Here is an 18,666-nt window from a genome sequence, read left to right as displayed (position 1 = left end):
TATCTATCTATCTATCTATCTATCTATCTATCTATCTATCTATCTATCTATCTATCTATCTATCTATCCATCCATCTATCCATCTATCTATCTATGAGGGCTCACAGCCCATCTCACAGCTGCAGCCATCCATTAAGCTCAGCCCACCTGGCCAGGCAATGGGAGGGGTAGACAAGGTTCACCTGTGGCAGGGTGTGGGGAGCTTATAAAGGGCAGCACTAATAAAGGGCAGCACTTCAAGGTTGGAGGCTGAAGGTGTTAGGACTTGCTAGGGCACACCATGGGGCTGGAGTGAACTATGGCTGGGGTGTGCCAAGGGCAGGTGCCCAGCCCGGCCTATGGTGCCCCCCGGCCATATGAGCTCAGCCCTAAAATGGGGGGGGGGGGGGGGGGTGGAACGCGGCCTGCGGTTCCTCGGAGGGGCCGGACTACATTTCCCAACGCACCCCACCAGCGCAAAGCATGCTGGGAGTTGTAGTCCCTCCTCTCGGCCTTGCGCTGGGAGGAGGAGGGCGGGTGGGAGCGACTCGGACTACAAATCCCATAGTGCCCCGCGCGCCGCCCGTTCGGACTGCGGTCGCGGGGGTTGAGGTGGGCAACGGGAACAACCGGCGTCCGTCCGTCCCTCCCCCGTCACAGCCCCCGGGTATCGTCGCTACGGGGAGCGGAGCGATGGGCGGGGAGGAGGAGATCGTGCGGATCGCCAAGCGGCTGGACAAGATGGTGGCGAAAAAGAACGCGGTGAGTGGAGGCCTCCCCCCCTATACACACATTGGGGAGGGGGCACCTTCCATAGAGCCGCGTTATTTGGGGCGGGGGTCCCTGTTTTAAGGGCCGGCTCTGTGTTCCCATTCTAAGGGTGGGGGCTCAGCCTTGCCCCCTCCCCAGGCCTGCAGGTATCAAGGCCTTTCCCCCCCCCATCCCCTTATGCCCTCCGTCCCCATTGCAGTGCGGTTAATCCCACCCTGTTCTACCAGCCGTCTGTGTTGGATGGGAGGGCACTGTGTTCTCCTTATGAAGCCCCTCTACCCCCATATTGTGCCCCCCAGCCCGACACCTTGCAGCTCTCTGCTTCCTTACTAGTCAGCACTCCTTTCTTCCCCATCCTCTTTATTGGGGGGGGGAAACCCTTTTGCATCCCCACCGCATCCCTGGACACATCCTTAGGTGACCCCCAGTGCTTCTGTATCGCCCTCCTGCAGCCCTGTCCTATAGATAAGCTTCTGCTTATCACCATCAGCCTTTAGAGCACAAGGGTTTGGCTGTGCTGCTCTCTGCCTGCTGTGGGTCTTATGGGGTGTCTAGTGGGTCTCATGAGGTGTCTAGTGGGTCCCTGCAGTGGGGAGGGAGGGACTGATGGGATGTGTCAGCTGCTGCTTTTCTCAACAGCATCAGCAGTACCATGGAAGCAAACTGGGTGCAAGGAGGGCTTTACACCAAAGGGACCAGGTGTGGAGGGGTGGGAGGTGATGGGTGAGGTGGGGAATGGATTAGGGGAATGAATGTTGGGTTATGGGGCATTAGGTGCAGCTGTGATTGGTGAGCTTCTGGGTGTTGGACTGAACGCTGGTACCTGTGTAGCTGTTGTACCAACAGGAGCATGTGCTTGGGCTCAGTGCAGCCTGTGATGTCTGTTCCTGTTGATGGAAGGTTTGCTATGCCGTTGTTGAAATAGGAAAGTAGTAACTTTGAATTTGCTTCTGGGCTTCACTGAGAAAGAGGCAGCTTCTTAACAGAGTGGTATGCAACCTTTCCTCTTGGTTGGCTTCTCATCTGTTTATTTTGTATTCGCTAATTTGCAAACTCTTCCTGCAGGGAGATTGCCTGGAGTACCTGTTTGTTGCTCTAGTTTGTGTGTGGATCCCTATTGGCTGCCGTTTTCCCCATGTGTGGCTCCACTTCTGATAACAGAAGCACGAATCACCAGGTCTTTTTGTATGTTAAGGGCTGGATTTAATGGAGCCTTTTTACTGTTGGAGGAACTGAAAGGTCTGGACCTGCCTGGATGGGGAGCTGCTCATTCCTGGGTACTGCTATGTGTGGCTTATGCTGGTGTGAGTTGCTTCTGTGTGTGCTGGAAGCTTTCCTTCTGCTTTCATTTGGCTTTCTCAGTCTCTGTTCTCTAGGGTGGCACTAGCAGCCTGATTGCTTCCTGCAGTGGATGGGAAACAGCCCTTGTGCACAGAGAATGCAGGACAGTCTGTCCATGTCACTACGATGATGGGTCCTATAGGTCTTGTGCTGCAGATGGGCTTGAAGTTGTTAGTGTTGGAAGTGAGCTGTTGGATGTGAACACTGGAAGGCCTTGTTTGATAGAAGAGGGTAAGGAGGAGTTGGCTGAATGGAGGTAGGCTTGTTGTGGCTCATGTTGCTGTCCTTGCCTTTTGTCTTGTACTACCAATTTTAGGCACCTACAAGGTTGCGAGGCAGATTTTCTGGATTATTATGGGATGTGAAGCTGGTACAAGAAAACCTTATATAATGAGTTTCAAGCAACCAGCCCCTTAGCTTTGCTGCTTGATGCTTTGCTCCTAGTACCAGCTGCTCTCAGCAGAGGGGGATGGCAGTGTTTCCACTGGGAAGTGGCCACATGGAGCTTCAAGTGGTAGAAAGAGGATGCAGGTAGCTGTGGCTCTAGGCAATGCTTTTGAGATGTAAGTGGGTGACTTGAGTTCTTGCAGCTCTGCTGAACTCTTTTTACAACCTAATGTCAATAACTGGCACTCACAAAACAGTTGGATAGAATTAATCCTGCAAACCAGATGGGTGCTGAGGCAGCATTTGTGATTCAAAGTGTATTTTTCAGGTGTTAGAGGTCCTAAACTTGTCAGGTGAAGGTGGTGGCCTAATGCTCAGCAGCCTTGATGATGTTTTAAGGAAGAATTGTTGTCTTTGATTTCAACTTTCTAAATTTATTCCCAGCTGTTGCATTTCTTTACTGAAAGCTGAGGCACCCATTCTCTATATCTTTTCTTCTCCAGGATGGTGCAATGGATTTACTAAAGGAGCTGAAGAGTATGCCCATGACTTTGGACTTACTGCAGGTGAGTTGCACAGTTAGGGTGCAGAGCTGAAGTCTGTCTCTGGATGAGCTCAAGACGTTGTGTAAATGAGTGTAGTAATTTACTCTGGCTTTTTGCTTTACTCCAAGCATCAAAATAAATATTACCTCTAGGAAACAGCTCTGCACCTCGGTGTTGGACTGACAATGAAACAGCTTTAGGCCACATTATGCTGCCTGAAGTTTGTGCACAGCTGATGAGGCAGTTACTCAAATTCTGTCTTAGCTGCTCAGAATAAAAGGGAAGATGTAAAGGACAGTGTGCTGGGGGAAGAAGTTCTTTATGTCTTTGTAGTGGTGATATTCAAGACATTAGGGAGATATTGAACAGAATAACAATTCAGAGATGAGGATGCACATTTGGGATTCTTTCACTCTAAACTTAAATGACTAAGACATGTAGAGGAGGTGTTTGGGAATGATGGGATGCCTGGTTTGTGATCAGTCCCAGCAATCTGGGCACTGCCATCCCTTGCTTTTGGGGTTGAAAAGAGCAGATTGCTCTGGGAACCCATGGATATTGTGTGTCGTCGTCATTATTTTGACTTTGCTTATTTCTGATTTCAGCTGGTAACAAATAACGTATCTGTTCTTGAATAATTCACGTGCATGTTCACTTGCAGTCCACCCGCATTGGTATGTCAGTGAATGCACTGAGGAAGCAGAGCACAGATGAAGAGGTAATAGCTCTTGCCAAATCACTCATCAAATCTTGGAAAAAACTTCTAGGTAAGAAAATCACTTTCCTATCAGATTCCACTTATGAAGGTGCTGGTTTCAGTGGGAGGCTGGTTTTATCAGGAGGACTTGTGCATCCATATAGAACATTATAGCAAACCAACCTTGACAATTGCATTGGGTTTCATCTACTGCCATGCAAACTGGTTGTTTGAGATCCTGTTGTCAACCCAATAGCTAGTTAGCTGGAAAAGCTTCAGAACTATTCTAATATGATAATGCAACATTAGTTATAGAAACAATATCTGTACTCTTAACCTGACTTGTGTGCTAGGTGGCATTCATACAGCATGTGCTGTCAGCCTCGTACCTCAGCTTAGAAAGAGAAATACTGGAATGGATTTTGGGTGATGACTTGGAGAAGGATCTCAGTTTAACAACTTGCAGACAAATTCACATTGTTTTCTGCTGGAGGGGCTTTCATGGTGGTTGGCACTGAGCAGAAGCGGCAACTGGCCTTTCCACATCAGAGCTGATGCGTGTTGGCTTGGCTCAGACAGTTTGCCTCTGGATGAAACTAGTTCTACAGTGTAATGAGAGTCATCTTCAGGGCTGTGCTCTTGGCTTTCAGCAGCACTTCGGAAGTGCAAGACTCCCAGAAGGACCAGCCCTTAGTGGCCCTTCAGATGATGTTGGCTTGAAATACTGCATGTGGTGACACTTGAGAGAACTTCATCTAATCTGTACTGGGCACTCAGGTTCTTTGAAAGGAACTTTTGTGATGAGTCAGGTCTTGTGAGGAAGCTTATCTGTTGTGGAGGGAAGGTGACTGATCCCTGCTTTCTGGTTCAGTAGGGAAAGGTTTTGTTTAAGTTAGCTTCTTAAAGGCAAGGAAGAGGTCTGCATGCAAGGCTATAAAAGCTTTCTTCGTCATTTTAAAATTCTTTTTGTAGATCAATTTGCCTTGGGCCAACTCTGTGAAGTCATTGCTTAGTATATGCAGGGTTGCAGCATACAGAGCAGTTCTGAACAGTGATGCATCCAAGTTTGCTTTTTCTTTTTGTCCAAATTTAGATGCTTCAGAGGAAAAAAGTGAGGAGAAGAAGAAAAACCTGTCCTTGCCAACATCTTCCTCAAAGGAAACTGGTAACTCAAGAGACCAAAGGTAATGCTTCCCTTTAGTTGGGGATGATACTGTTATCTAATTTGAATATTTTCTTAGCATCTTACTTGAATTTTCACTTTTAAGTATCTGGGGATTTTTGTGTGCATAAACTCCTGGTCAAGGCTCACTAGGAGTCTAGGCTTCCTCAGAGGTGAGCTGTGTGGTGTGTTTAATACCGAACTGTTATGCAGACAGGTATTCCCTTCTCCAGGGTGTGGACAGGTGAAAGATCTGTTGTAGTTTTAGCAGGGTTAGGAACTGAGTTAGTGGTTGAGGTAAGAGCTTTTGAGCATCCCCATACAGCTAAAGGGAGGCAGCTGGCTCTTCTGTGTAAGGCCAGGAGCTCAGGTGGAAGCACTTGCCTTTCCCCTTCCCCAACAGGCCCAGCTGACAAGTATTACAGAGTTGTCTGTTTAATTCAGGAAGCAGTACTGCAGTTGAAAGAAAAAGGGAAACTTCAATGGGATCTTGGCTGTAGGTAGTGAGACAACCCTCCCCTTCTTTCTTGGGCAGATGGTTGTCATAGGATGTGTGGAATGGGGCCTCCTGGTTTGTACTGCTACCCTTACACTGTGCCTTGAGGGTATGCTGCAGCTACTGCTGGTTTTTCCCTTGATCCTTGTTGTATGTTCCTCCACCAGCCTTTTGAATGGCAAAGCATCCCCTTGGTTGGTGAAGGATAAACAGAAGCAAAGGGAGGAGCTTAGCACAGATCCAACATAGTGGTGAGCTCCTGATGTCAGGCTGAGCCAGGTGCTGTGCAGAGTGCAGTGCTTATTCTCCTGTGCTGCAAAATGAACTGTTAATCTGCCTTGGAGGAAAAAATACATATATATTAGCAGCAAGGAGTTCTTGGCTTTGCTTTTTGAAGTGTAGGCTGTGATGAAAGGAGCCTGACTTGCTTCTCAGTGCATGCATGCAGGTTCAGATGAGGCTGCTATCAAAGCACCAGAGAGATCAGCTTGTATTCAGATACTTCAGCCACTTATTTTGATAGATTTTGGCTACACCTTCCTCTTCTGTCAGGGAGAAAAGCCCAAATAGCTCTTGGCTTGCAGTTTCTCTTACTTTCTGGAGTACAGATGTAGCAATCCCTCTGTAGTGACTGGAGAGCTAATGCTGCTATAGACCTGCAGGCTCTGAGCCAGCCAGCATGGGGCTGGCACCTGCATGATTGCTGTATTACTGTAATCCCCTGTGCTGTAGTACGTTCAGCCATTACAGTAGTACATCTTAATGGACAATGTCTAATGTTTTTCTGGCAGCTTTTTCTGGGCCTCTCTGAAGCTTTTATTGGGAAGTTTTGGATCTGTGGCCTTAATTCAGCTCTTCCGTGAGATTTTTTTCTTCCAGTTCAGCCCTGAGTTATGTTTATAATCCCTGGCTGTTGCTTTGCACCATTTGGTTTTAGCATAGATGTTTGTTTTTTGTATGTGCATGAACTTTTGTTGTCTGGATAGATTTACAAGCTCCTTCTCCTGTTCAACAGGAACAGTGTGAACCGCAAGGATTTCCTGAAATAAGTCTTCTAGGTGTGTTTGAGGTCTATTTCCCACTATTCTAATTATAAACTAACTTTTGAAGCTTAATAAATAGCTCTCTGTCCAGCTTTTGGAACAGCTCAGGAGCCTGTTTGGTCTAACTCAGGAGTGATCAGTTGTTTTTTCTCTTGTCATATATTATGATTCTATATGCAGTGTAAATTCTGTTGAGTATTTTTAGCTCTTTGGACACCTAATAAATGTGTTTCTTAGGAGCTTGTTGCAGTGCTGACCGGTAAAACTAGCTAGCAACAAGTCTGTATTCACTGGGTAAGAGTGTAAGTGAGCTGACAATAGAATGTTCAAAGTGCTTTTATTTCATCTGAGAGAGAAATGAATCTTCCAGCTCTGCTTTGACTCGAACAGCATGCTGAAGGTACATGGTGGGCCCTTCTGAATAGGGCCCAGTGAGGTTCTGAGCTGTGGCAATCCAGCAGCTCTGATGATGATCTGAGGGCTTCGAGGCACTGCAGAGCCAGACAGGATTTTGACTTGGCAGCAGTGGGATCCCTGTGCTCAGTTCCTGAGGCTGTCTGGCTCTGTGCACGCAGCTGTGGGTTCAGAAGGCTTCCAGCTCAGCTCTGCCCTGCTGTGGGCTAACTAATCCCTTCCCTGGCAGTGCAGTGGAAGTGCTTGTTGATGAGAGATTTGTCAGGGCAGAAAGCTGGCAGTAGTGTCCCAACTTCACAGTGATGTTCAGCCCCTTGTATCTAAAGGAAACATGGCCAGCATGGTGTGACTGAAATCTTCAGGGTTTCTTATTTTTCTTCTCTTACTGCATTGATGTTACCCAGACACTGGCAATAAATACTGTGCGTTTTATGGCCCAAACACCAAAGTCAGAGCAATCTCTGTTGAAAAATTGGCTGTTCTATTGCCTACATATAAGGAGGGCAGGACAGGGAAGAAAGATCTATAAAGTCATCTGGGAGTCGTAATAGCCCCATGCAGTAATTGTGAAGCTAGCTCTGTGTGCAGATGTTAGGCTTTATGGGTAAGATGCTTCAGCACTGTGGGTGTACCCCAAGCTGAGCTGCTCCATGGAGTTACACACTGCAGTGTGGGGTGGTGGCTGGGTGCCCTCTGGCTCTCCTGGCAGAGGAGCTGGTTGATACAGTCCCTGCAGGCAGGTGTTTGCATTTCCCTGACTGTGCCTACAAGTGCTTACAGGTGGAAAATGGAGGTTGTTTTTGCAAGGGATGTAAGTGATTTTTATTAGTCCTGTGTCCACCTGGTGACTGTGAGCTGCGTGATGTGTAGGGGTGCTCTGAGTAATCAGAGGGGGGGAAAAAAAAACTCTTACTTGTTTTGCTGTGTTTCTTTTTATATATCAGAGCTGAAGGAGCCATTTTCTTCTGAGCACAGCTTGCTCTGCAGAGCCTTGTGTAGGCTTCTCTGAATACAGAGAGCCTGTATTCCCTTCCCAGTGCTGCTATCTCAGGGGTGAAGGATATCTCAGGAGGTTCTGAACACATTTGAGTTTGATGGGGTGTCCTGTGGCTTTGTAATACTTGCATTTGATGCCTGGTGGTTTAGCACTTGTGGCTTGTGTCCAGTAACTAATTGGTTTGCAGACCTGCTTCACAGATTAAACTTTGACTTACCACCAGCAGATTCCACTGGAGAGCTCCTATCTGGGTTGCTGGTGTTGGTTGCTGTGTTGCACTATGTGCTGGTTTGGAGCATGTCTTTACACTGGTATCCTCTGACTGTTTTGTGTTATAATTAACAGGATGCTTGGCCACATGCCTGCTGATCCCTTCTCTGCTCTCAGTGACCTGAACCATGACATTCTGACAGGTGAAGTTTCTCTTTTAGCTCCAACAAAAGGCAGGAGCCTCCGAAGACCCCGACAACCCCCAAAATCACCACCTTCCCCCCGGCACCCATCACCTGTGATGCTGTCCGCAACAAATGCAGAGAGATGCTGACAACAGCTCTGCAGGCTGATGGTAAGTGCTGGGTGAAACCCTACATGGCCTGAAATGCTTCTCAGCTCCCAATGAGTTCTGACAACCTCTGCCTATGGGTCAGTACCAAATTTGGATCCTCTTAGATACGCTTTTCTGAAGCAGCCATGTCAAAAGACCGTTGCAATCAGTTTGGTTTGCCATCACCCTTTTGTCAGACTAGCTGATGTTGCAGCAGCTGTTGATACTTGCATAGGGACCTGATGTGTCAGGCAGTGGCAGTTAAGAACTTGGGGTTGTGTTGTCTTCTCTTCTGCAACCTGGGTGGGTGGGTCTGGCCAGAAGTTTGATTTTCAGGTGCGCAGGTATTTGCTTCCCTTTCTAGGTCTCAGTCTTACCTGATTGCTGTAAAGTGAAGCTGTCATCTCTGCCTATCCTTGGGATGCAAAGTGAAGCTGTAACTCAATATACGGAATGTGTCGGTAATGGTGCTTATGCCAGCTGCCTCCTGCACTTAGACTCTCCTGTACATGCGGCCTGGAGCTGCTTAAATACTGTGGTCCTCTGTGGACCTGGAATAAAATAAGCTTCTCTTCCACTCAGAATGTGCTCTCTAAAGACAGAGGCAGCTGCAGGTGCTCAGCATCTCTAGAAGTCAGATTTTAAACACCTGAAGCTGATTGTGTACTTGAGACCAAGCAGCAGATCCTTTTGGAAAACTGGGGTCTGTCTAAGCACTGCAGTTTTATTAATATGAAGCCAGGGAATGTAGACAGCAGATGGAGAGGTTCATACGGTCATTATTTCTAGCCTTTCTGTGTGCGTGTGCTGCGTTATATACCCTGTGTACCTCATAGAAAGAACTCTTTCCATGTGAAGCCTGGGAAGCAGTTCCCTCAAGTCTGTTGCTAAGCTCAGCCCTGCTCTGCTTTCCCCTGCTTTGTGGTGTTGGTTAACATACCCAGTGTATAAGCTGATAACAGTTTTTGCTCTCTGTGATGCTGTTTAATTGGCAAAAAGTAGCATGTGAAGGAAAAGGGGAGGAAATGAATGTTTGACTCTAATGCTGCATGGTTTAGGCTCCATTGGCTTTATGAGGAGAGCTACTTCTCATCGACACCAATTTCTGCTGAGAATGAATTCCTTCCAGTTTGACCTCAACTGTGGCAAAAATACATTGGATACAGGGAAAGCTATTTTTTGAGGACCAGCTCCTTGTTAGCTCTGTGGAGTGTTGTGGAGTGCAGGCCATCTAGGAGACAGATGGAGGGCATAACTGGCTGGATTTGTCTGCTTTTGTCACTGCTCTTCTGGAAAGGGTCAGAGGGTGCTTAGAGCAAAGGCCAAGATGCCATTTGGTGGAAGGAGCATGTAAGCCAAAATATCAGGCTAGATTTGTGTCTTCAATACTGAACCCAGGGACCCTTTCCTAGTTGGAAATCATTGATCTCTTGTTTCTCTTTGTCTTTCAGATGACTATATTGCCATCGGTGCTGACTGTGAGCACATAGCAGCTCAGATTGAAGAATATATCCTTGCTGTGCTGGGCTTTCTTAGGGGCCTGCATGTCTCCAGGCCGTGAAACGAGCACAGAGGAAAAAGGGGGTACTGTCTGTGTTGACACAGTTGGTATGACTGTTGGCACTGTAATGGGTTTGTAAGTACCAGTTTCTCCTTCCTATCAAAACAGTATTTCCTGCTTCTAAATACATACAGCAGCCCTGTGCCTCTCTCTTGAGAGCATTGTGCTGATACCAGGGAGAAGCAATGGGGAAGACAGCCATGAGTATGCAGTTGCATGTCGATTCGAGATAAGCCAAGACTTGCTTGGTTTGGGGGCTGTGGGGCAGGAGGTGCAGCTGTACTCTGAGTGTGGGGTTTTATGTCCGCTTTGCTGAGAGAGCGGGTTGAAGACTGGTGTTCAAATAGCAATAGCTGTGCTGTTCATGAGTGGTGTAGGTGGTGGTTGGAAGCCTTTGGGTTGACTGCAAAGTCCTTGACTGCCATGTACGCATATACCAAGACATCAAGAACACTGACATGAAATACAAAAACCGAGTGAGGAGCCGCATCTCCAACCTGAAGGACTCCAAAAATCCTGAGCTGAAAAAGAATGTGCTCTGTGGGGCCATTACACCCGAACAGATTGCAGTGATGACCTCGGAGGTGAGGAAGCCCAAGCAGGGTTTGTTTCTTGCAGGGAAAGTGTCACATGGTGGATTAGATTTGAAGCAAGTGGCTGGTCTGCTTGCCAGGGTTGCAGATTTCTTAGCAGCTGCTACCAGAATGCATGGGGAGGGTGCTGGCAGTGGTGATTGTAATGTGGAGATTGCTCTGAAGTTCCATCGGAGCATCCCAGGGGTCTGGATATGAACAAGTAACTGAAAGTGAAAAGCTTTCTGTTAGGCTGTTCTCTCCTGCTGACTCTCTTGAATGTGGTGGTAAAACTGGACAGATGTGACTTTATTGCTTTTTTTTGAAAGGAAATGGCCAGTAATGAGCTGAAAGAGATTAGGAAAGCCATGACGAAAGAAGCGATCCGGGAGCATCAGATGGCCAAGACAGGAGGGACGCAGACAGACCTCTTCACCTGTGGGAAATGCAAGAAGAAGAACTGCACCTACACCCAGGTTAGGCTTCCTGCTCCCCCAGCCTCCCTGGCATTGAGCTCTGCACAGGAAACGATCTGTCATGGTCTGGAGGTCTCACTGCTTCTCAGCACGCCATGCAGCATGGCAGAAACTTTGCTGCTGGTGGGGAGAAGCTTTTGGCATGCTCAGTGCTCTCTAAAATACAGCACTGATGGTTTTGGGGGCATCTTTTGTTGGAGCTTGTGTAACTTCGTGCAAATGCTGCTCTATGGAAGAGCTGGGCTTGTGCAGTGCCAAGGAATGTCACACTAAGAGTGTGTCAGTGCTGCTTGCTGAGCATCTTGGGGGAGCTGCATGTTGAAAGTAGGTGCAGGGAATGTGGAGGTTCAGGAAAAGGAGGAGTGGGTTGTATAGAAGAAAGATGGCAGAAACTAAAGTAGGCACGTGGATGGTATTAGAAGCACAAATTAACCATGTAGGTTAGTTGTGGATGAACAAATCCAAACTTGTTTGAAATAAAAGCATTAAAGAGGTGAAATTATTAGTAAGGAATAAGTGAAACAGTGGTGAGAGGCCTAGCTCTGAGCATGGCCCAGTAAGTTGGCTTGCAGAGCTGCCTCATTTGTGTTGGCAGTGTGTGGAACTCAAGCTTCACTTGTAAGCTGGAGTCTGACTGCTTGGAATTGGGGCAGGTCACGGCAGTGTCTTCTAAATAGAGATAATCAGAACACACTGGCATTGGTGTGCTCTATGCCTGAGGTAGGTGAACTGGCATTTATGAAAGCATTCAGAGCCAGGCAGTAACATTGGATGAGAATTACAGAGCTCAGCTATCTGGTGTTCTTGAGGAACGTGTTTAGTTTGCACCACGCAAATGCTGCGCCTCTTGCATGTTAGGTAATTACACATGTAGATCACCATAATTACCCCCTTGGCATAGTTCTTCTGTCTGATTTGCTCAGGGAGTGCCAATATTTTGGTGCCTTGTGGAACTCAAATGCCATGAAAATCTGATTATATTTTTTTTTTCTTAGCAAACTATGTGTTTCTGGCAAGGGCTGGCCACATCTGGGTTAGATATCAGTTCTTTAATGACTCAAATAGAAAGCAGACTGGAAATGTGCAGAACCTGGTAACCCAGAGTATATTTCTGTGAGGCCAGGACGCAGGACTGGTCTGTAAAAGGGAATGGCTTGAGTGCTTTTTTATGTGTTCCTGTGGAGCACGTGCTTGATGGGCTGAGGGTTTTGTAGTCTCCCAGCCAGCTGCATCCCTTCCCGGGGTGCAGCACGGCTGTGGCTGTGTGTGCTGCCAAAGCCACCCACAAAGAACGAGGGGTGAGGAGGGAAGGCTGCTGCCCCAAAACCAGTTGCTCAGATGGTGTCAGGACTGTTAGGCAGTGCCTCCTCAACTGTGTCTGGTGAGGTATCCTCCAGTTCCTATCAGTGGCCTTTCAGTGTTAGAGCTTTCAGCTGCTCTGGTGTTTACCCACTGTGCCCCGGGCGTGCTGGCAGGCAGCTGTTGATGATGCTTGTCTAATTTGCTGTAATATAAGCAGACACCGTGAAGCTTGGTTTAGCTGCAGGATCTGCAAGTCTCCTAAGGGTCTCAGAACATGTGTGTGGATGTGTAAATTTGTGTGTAAAACAATAACCAGATTCATTTTACAGGGAGGTTCTTTGCACTCCCAACCCTTGATGTCTTGATTTCTGACAGTGTGACCAGATGGCCAGCATGAATCCCTTGGTTGCTGGGGGGGGGAGCAAGGAGCTGCTTTGTGACCCATGTTGTAAGGTTGCATACAATGCTCAGCTCCCCTTTCCTTTGTATCCTCCCCCAGGTGCAGACCCGCAGCTCCGATGAACCCATGACCACCTTCGTCGTGTGCAACGAGTGTGGGAATCGCTGGAAGGTAGCACACCAAGGATATTACTGGCACTGAGGGGTGTTAAGGGTAGCTCTACCCACGGTGCTGCAGATGCTTAGCTGCTCTCCTCAGATGTGCTTGCCAAATGCTGGCTGGCTGTAGCGAGTGATCTTTTCCTCCCAGCACAGAGGCAAGAGCTCCTGGGTTCATCCCATCTCTGCAGACCAGCTGGGGCTGTGTCTCACTTTTCATTCCCTCTCTCCTTCCTCACATTCCCTCTTCTGCCATGACCGGTTTCACAGTGCTTTTCATGCTCCCGCTGCCACCCAAGAGATGGTGGTGATGACATTGTGTAGGATTTTAAAGCTGCTTTTATATACTGTGTGCAGAGCTCGGATGTGAGCAGAAATGGCACCACTACAGAGTGCCAGAGCCACAGCTGAGAGATTCAAATAGGAGCTCCATTTAGCCCTTAGTGTGGGGACTGAGCCCTGCCTCCCTAGGATCCCCGAGCCCTTGCCTGCTTCAGAAACAAGACCATCACCCAGATCCTTATCTTCTAGGCAGAAAGCGCATGACCTGCAACTCCCTTAGTGAGGTTTTCTAATCGGGGTTTAAACTCCCTTCTCTTGCAGTTCTGCTGATATGTGCCATGGCCCAAGAGCGGCAGCCAAACGCAGATCTGAGTGCAACCTCCATACGCCAGCTCCCACGGCAATTGTGTATTGTGTCCCAAGTGAGTTTGCATTGTCACACGTACTGAGAGAGCAGCTGCAGGGAGGCCTGCCTCTCTGTTTGGGCCTCGGTGGAGAGCCACAGTAGTGGGCTGACAGTGGCAGGAGAGCTCACTAAACACACTTAGTCATTATTTTTCTCATCTAAGCGAGTATGGTCACTTTTTCTTCAAAACTAATATTAAACATTTTTGTCAGTTTCTGACTTTTATTTGAACTGCATGTGTACAGCACTTTGCATTTCTTGTAGGGCTGCATAGGGGCTCAGAGAATGGTATATGGATGGGTGAAGACTGATCACTCCCGGACCATGAGACAGCAGAAAGCTGTTTGTAGGTGGACCATCAGTGTGTGAAAACTTGCTTCTAGCCAACTCTTAAAAGTTGGAACATTGAGCTGAATCCTGGTGTGGCTGGGTAGCAATCCTGGCTCTCCTTACCAGGCTGAGACCCATTGACAGAACAGAACTTTTGGGGCACTTGATGACATGCAGCTGTTAAGAACAGTTGGATGGTGTGGCATTCTTGTCAGTTTTGCATGGTGTGAGATAGCTTGTGAGATCATGTCTTTAAACACCAACAGCACAGGCTGCTGCAGAGATGATATCAATAATGCTGCTCTCCACATTGTAACAGACTGAAAACAAGGTGACTCCAGCCACCAGAAAAACCAAGTGGTTGATTTGGAGGAGCAGGGCAAGGAGACCCGAACAGCCAGGAGCTCCCTTAACATCTGGTTTGGCAGGAGGAGCCCAGCAGATCGTTGCTGTTCCTGCTGAATGAGCTGCTCCCCCTGGCTGTCTGCTCCTGATTGCCATTGCAGGGAATGTTTGAGGTGAGCTTGTAGCTGGTGCTTGCAAGGGGAATGAGATGAAGAAAGTTGGTTGCAAAAGCAAGCTTCAAGTGTGAGCTCTGGAGATGTGACTTTGGTGGGGACCTGCAGGACCAGGCTGGTGGGAGGATAACTGCAGCCTGCCTTTCCTTTCAGTAGTGTTTGATCTTGCTCTAAGACTTAGAACCCTTCTTTTCTTCTGGGTTTCCTGGCTTCTAGCTGAGGTGATGCAGCATTCCAGGGACCCCCTTGTATGGTCACTTCTGCTCTTGTCCTCATAAGCAGTACAGGGGCATTTGCAGTCACATCAATGGGATTGCTCCCCTGTTTCAGAGTGAAAAAGCAAGCATTTCCATTGGCTTTTCAGCCTGCCAGACAGCAGACATTCAGCAGAGACCTTGGAGATGTTGAGAGGGGAGTAAGCAGCCACATGAAAGTGACGGGAAACGTGCTTGCAGCCCCTTTGAGAGCTGTGTTCCTCTCGAGGCACTGATCCCAACAGGATCCTTTGCTCAAGGCTTTCACTTGATGGGGTGCAGCCAAGTCTCCCAAGAAGGAAAAGATTCAAAGATGCTGACAACTTGTTAAGCCTCACGAGTCTTGCAGCGGATGGGATTATTCAAGCCAGGCTTGAGAGGGAACAGTGTCCTCACAGTAATGCTTTAAAAACCCCTTCAGGATATAAAACCAAAGCTGGCCAAGGCACTCTGGCTCGTGCACTGTGAACAGGAGCCAGCTCATTACCAGTTGCTGTTGCTTTTCTTCTTGTGTTAATGTAAGGAGAGGAGCGGAGCCTGAGTGCAATCTTAAATTTGCATATGGAGATTGAGAAACAAAAGGAGCTCCTCCAAAGCTGCAGGATAGCACCTTGCCTTGTGGCATTCTGCTGTGCTTCTGGAGCAGCCAGTGGGTAGAAAGCCATGGGATTAAAAAGGGATGGAAACTGACTGACAGGATGCTTAAGTGCTAGGATGGTGAGCAAGAGATGACACAGCTTACCTGGTGATAGTGGGTCTGTGTGGGTCTGGCACCTTGGTGGGGGGTCCAACCAGTCTGCTGTGCTCCTGGACAGCTTTGGGAATGCTCTGCAAACCCAAACGTGAAGGTAAGATCTCGGTAATGCAGGCTGTGGTGCTGGAGGGTAAGGGGGGCTATCACAGTGCTGGCTCTGCTCAGTGCCTGCAGAGAAACCAGTGTGCTGCACCTCCGTGCCAGGGCTTCTGCTGCTTAGCATCACTCATTAGCTGCTTAGCATCACTTGTTAGCACTGTCGCACTTCCATCACTCGAGGTACAAGCAGGAGGAGCACCCTGGGCTGTGAAGTTGTTGCTTTGCTGCTTCTCTCTTGGTTCTTAATGGCTTCTTGGCACAGGACCGGAGCTGCCCCTGCTGTGGGAGCTTGTCTGACCCACTGGGTTTGCAAGGGGCTCTGGGAGCACTAAGAACCAAATAATAGAAATACCAACATTCCTGAGCAAACGAACCCGCTCTGTTCTCTCTCAAAAACTACATTTTCTTGAGTTGCGTTTCCAGCTTTGGCAAAAGAGAACTCGATTTTACTGACACGAATTTCCACTCTATGGCGCCACCAGGAAGGAAACAAACAAGAAAAAAAGAGCGGAGAGTTTGTTTGTTTAAAAAAATATCTTCAATAAAAAGAACTCGTGCTCTTTTCTTTTCCTGTAAGGGATTTGGGGGGGGGGCTGTTCTGCACCAGAGCCCTTCCAGACCTTCCCAAAGCCTGTATGGCTCCTGCTGGGCCTACAGTGTTGGCTGTGTGTCAGCACAAGGGTAGGGGCTGCTGGCAGTAACGTTGCAATGCTGGGAGCTGGGCCCATGGTAAACAACTCTTCGTGCCATACAAAAATACACAGATATGATATATCTTTTTTTTTTCCCCCCTGTGACATTTCCCATTGCACACAGAGCCCTGCTCGGTGCCAAGCTCCTCCTGCAGGATGAAGGCAGAGCCCAGTGCTTGTGCTGGGGAAGGTACAGCCCAGCTAAAACCCTTTTGGGGTTCTGCTGACTGCATTGCCCTTACTGATGTTCTCATAGGGTTTGCTGCACTGAGGATGCAGGATGCTCTTGTGTTTGGGGTAATGAGTGCATGGATCAGTCCTGCTGTCTGAGCAGGGCCCCCCCCCAGCACTGGGGCTGCATTTGACGGCTGCCTCCCTCTGCTCCCCAGCAGGTTGTATATGGGACATCATTCCTCCTCCTGCTGCAGCAGTGTGGGCTGCCTGGGGGTGTCCCTGGATCTGTTGGGGCTGCTTTAAACAGACGGAGCGATGTAAACCCGATGTGTTTTTATATATACAACAGGCGCTCCATCAACACCCCCCCTCCCCAGTTCCATTCCCCCCCACCCCCATAATGAAATCCAACCAAAAAAAAAAAAAAAAAAACCAACAAAAAAAAACACCTTTTAAAATAAAAAGTTCCGAAACCAACCAAACAACAACTGACTTCCCTCCCCACCCCCCCACCTTGAAAAAGAGAAACAAAACCTGCAGAACAAAACGTGCCCCCCAAAGGGGTCTCAGGTGGGAAACGGGGACGTGCTGTATCCCCGGGTGTGGTGGACAAGGGATAAAGTGACCTCTTCAAAAGTGGGTGCAGCCCTGGGGGGGGGCTGAGCCCTGGGCACCCCCCTCTGCCTCCAGCCGGGATGGGGTTCAGTAGTACGAGCCCGGGGCTGAGCCGTCGCGGTGCCCCCACCCCAGGGACAGCCCTGAGAGCGAGGGCTCACAGGTAAAAAGCTAAAAACGGGGGGTGGGGGGTGAAGGAGAGCCGGGCTGTGCGCCCCCCCCCCCTCCTGGTGCCGCGTCCCCGCCGGTGTCCCCACGGCCTTTAGGACTCCGAGGAGGAGCGGGAGACGTTCTGGAGCAGCGATTTGTATATGGCAGAGTTCAGGAAGCGAGGGTAGGAGTCTCTGTGCATCAGCGTGTAAATCTGGAGCTGAGCGTCGTCGAAGGTGTGCGAGGACGGCTCCTGCATCTTCCGATTGATCACCTCCCGCACCCGAGAATCCAGGCTCACCTGGGCGAGAAATGAGGGAGAAATGGGCGGTGGGACCACAGCGATGAGCCCCCAACCCCGGGTACAGCCCCGCACGGTACGGAGCGGGGTTGCGGTGTCCCCCGCAGCCGCATCATCTCGGCACGATGGTGCCCTCGTGAGGTTTCGGCCCCGCAGCACAACCCCGGAACGCGAGGAACTTCGGGGACAGACAGGATGGGGATGTAGCTGGGTACCAACATCCTTCCGATGCCATCCCGTTGGATTTAGGGACATAGCACCGTGACCATCCCTCCGGTACCCCCAACACTGTGCACCTGGGTGTCGTTTCCCTAAGAACCCACCCCCAAACCTCCACTTAAACCACAGAAATGGACCAAAACCTTCCCGGATCATTTGTGCCACGTACTTCCTTGGGTGAGAGGATGGAGATGTAGTCCTCATAGATGGTCCTGGCCTTCTCATCGATGGTGTGTTTGTTGCATTCGGTTTTGAGCTCCTCGCACGCCAACCAGAAGAGCATGTTCTCCTCACTGTATTCAGTCCTCAAGAACTCCCGGAAGACGTTGCGACCCGCCGGGCTCTTCATCAGCTTGTCAAAGGACTGAGCCCAGCCCCGAACCTCCTCCGTGGTGGGTTTGGAGCTGTGGGGTCAGCGGGGTGGGAAGCAAAGGGAAGGTGTTACAGCTGGAGTACAGTGCTGGATATGGGATGGGATGGGGCCAGGTTTATTTCACTGTATCCATCCCCCAGAACAAGGAGTGCACAGGGATGATCCCAGCTCTGAGCCATCCCAGGGGGAATGCTCCCAAACATCCCCTGTGCTCGTGCTCTTGCTCAGGCTCTGTTCATTATGGAGCTCCTGGAGATCTCCATAAGTGCCCATGGGGTTTGTCCCGGCTCTGCTCAGCCAGGCCACAGGTTAAAAGTGAATTCCACCAAAGGGGAATTATGCTGCTGGCTCTGCACATACCCAGGAGGGCACAAACCCCTTCCTGTGCTGACCATGCACCAGCGCTGACTGTTGGGGGAGCAAAATCCTAATCACTAAAGCAAGGCAGGAGCCATCATTACCACTGGCTAATGAATGCATCTGATCCCTGGCACTAGCAGAGCACCCATGGCTGAGCTGTGTGCTCATTTCCAAGGCAGTGGATGCTCAGAGCCCCCACATATCCCTCCAAGCAGAGAGGCTGTGAACGGCTCCCTGTGCCATGCCATGAGATGCTGCGCCATGAGATGCCGTGCCATGAGATGCCGTGCCATG

At 49.2% G+C, this 18,666-nt stretch overlaps 2 protein-coding genes across 4 annotated transcripts; one reads left to right on the top strand and one right to left on the bottom strand.

Annotated features, from left to right (window-relative positions):
* The first annotated feature begins 554 nt into the window (after window positions 1-554).
* Window positions 555-13,764, top strand: LOC107323221 (transcription elongation factor A protein 2-like). 3 transcript variants are annotated; one of them, XM_015882085.2, is made up of 11 exons: window positions 555-741; window positions 1,816-2,027; window positions 2,982-3,044; window positions 3,685-3,790; window positions 4,814-4,904; window positions 8,264-8,397; window positions 9,828-9,884; window positions 10,367-10,521; window positions 10,839-10,985; window positions 12,787-12,858; window positions 13,449-13,764. In XM_015882085.2, the coding sequence occupies exons 2-11, from the start codon at window positions 1,938-1,940 to the stop codon at window positions 13,455-13,457; spliced, it is 924 nt and encodes a 307-aa protein (XP_015737571.1). In that variant the 5' UTR covers window positions 555-741; window positions 1,816-1,937; the 3' UTR covers window positions 13,458-13,764. The 3 variants fall into 3 exon arrangements, with proteins under 3 accessions (XP_015737571.1, XP_015737570.1, XP_015737572.1); XM_015882086.1 differs by lacking the exon at window positions 555-741 and adding an exon at window positions 1,602-1,740; XM_015882084.2 differs by lacking the exon at window positions 1,816-2,027 and having other exon boundaries at window positions 556-741.
* A 3,345-nt stretch (window positions 13,765-17,109) lies between these two features.
* On the bottom strand, window positions 17,110-18,048 carry LOC107323037 (regulator of G-protein signaling 19-like; the record flags this gene model as incomplete). The annotated part of the gene is made up of 2 exons (XM_015881726.2): window positions 17,110-17,420; window positions 17,809-18,048. Coding segments are annotated over 2 exons (429 nt in total), but the record flags the coding sequence as incomplete, so codon positions are not given.
* Between the last annotated feature and the right edge of the window lie 618 nt (window positions 18,049-18,666).

Source organism: Coturnix japonica, chromosome 20 (assembly GCF_001577835.2).
Source record: "Coturnix japonica isolate 7356 chromosome 20, Coturnix japonica 2.1, whole genome shotgun sequence".
Taxonomy (NCBI): Eukaryota; Metazoa; Chordata; class Aves; order Galliformes; family Phasianidae; genus Coturnix; species Coturnix japonica.
The sequence above is the reverse complement of the archived record's forward strand: the minus strand, read 5'-3'. Positions and strand labels throughout refer to the sequence as shown.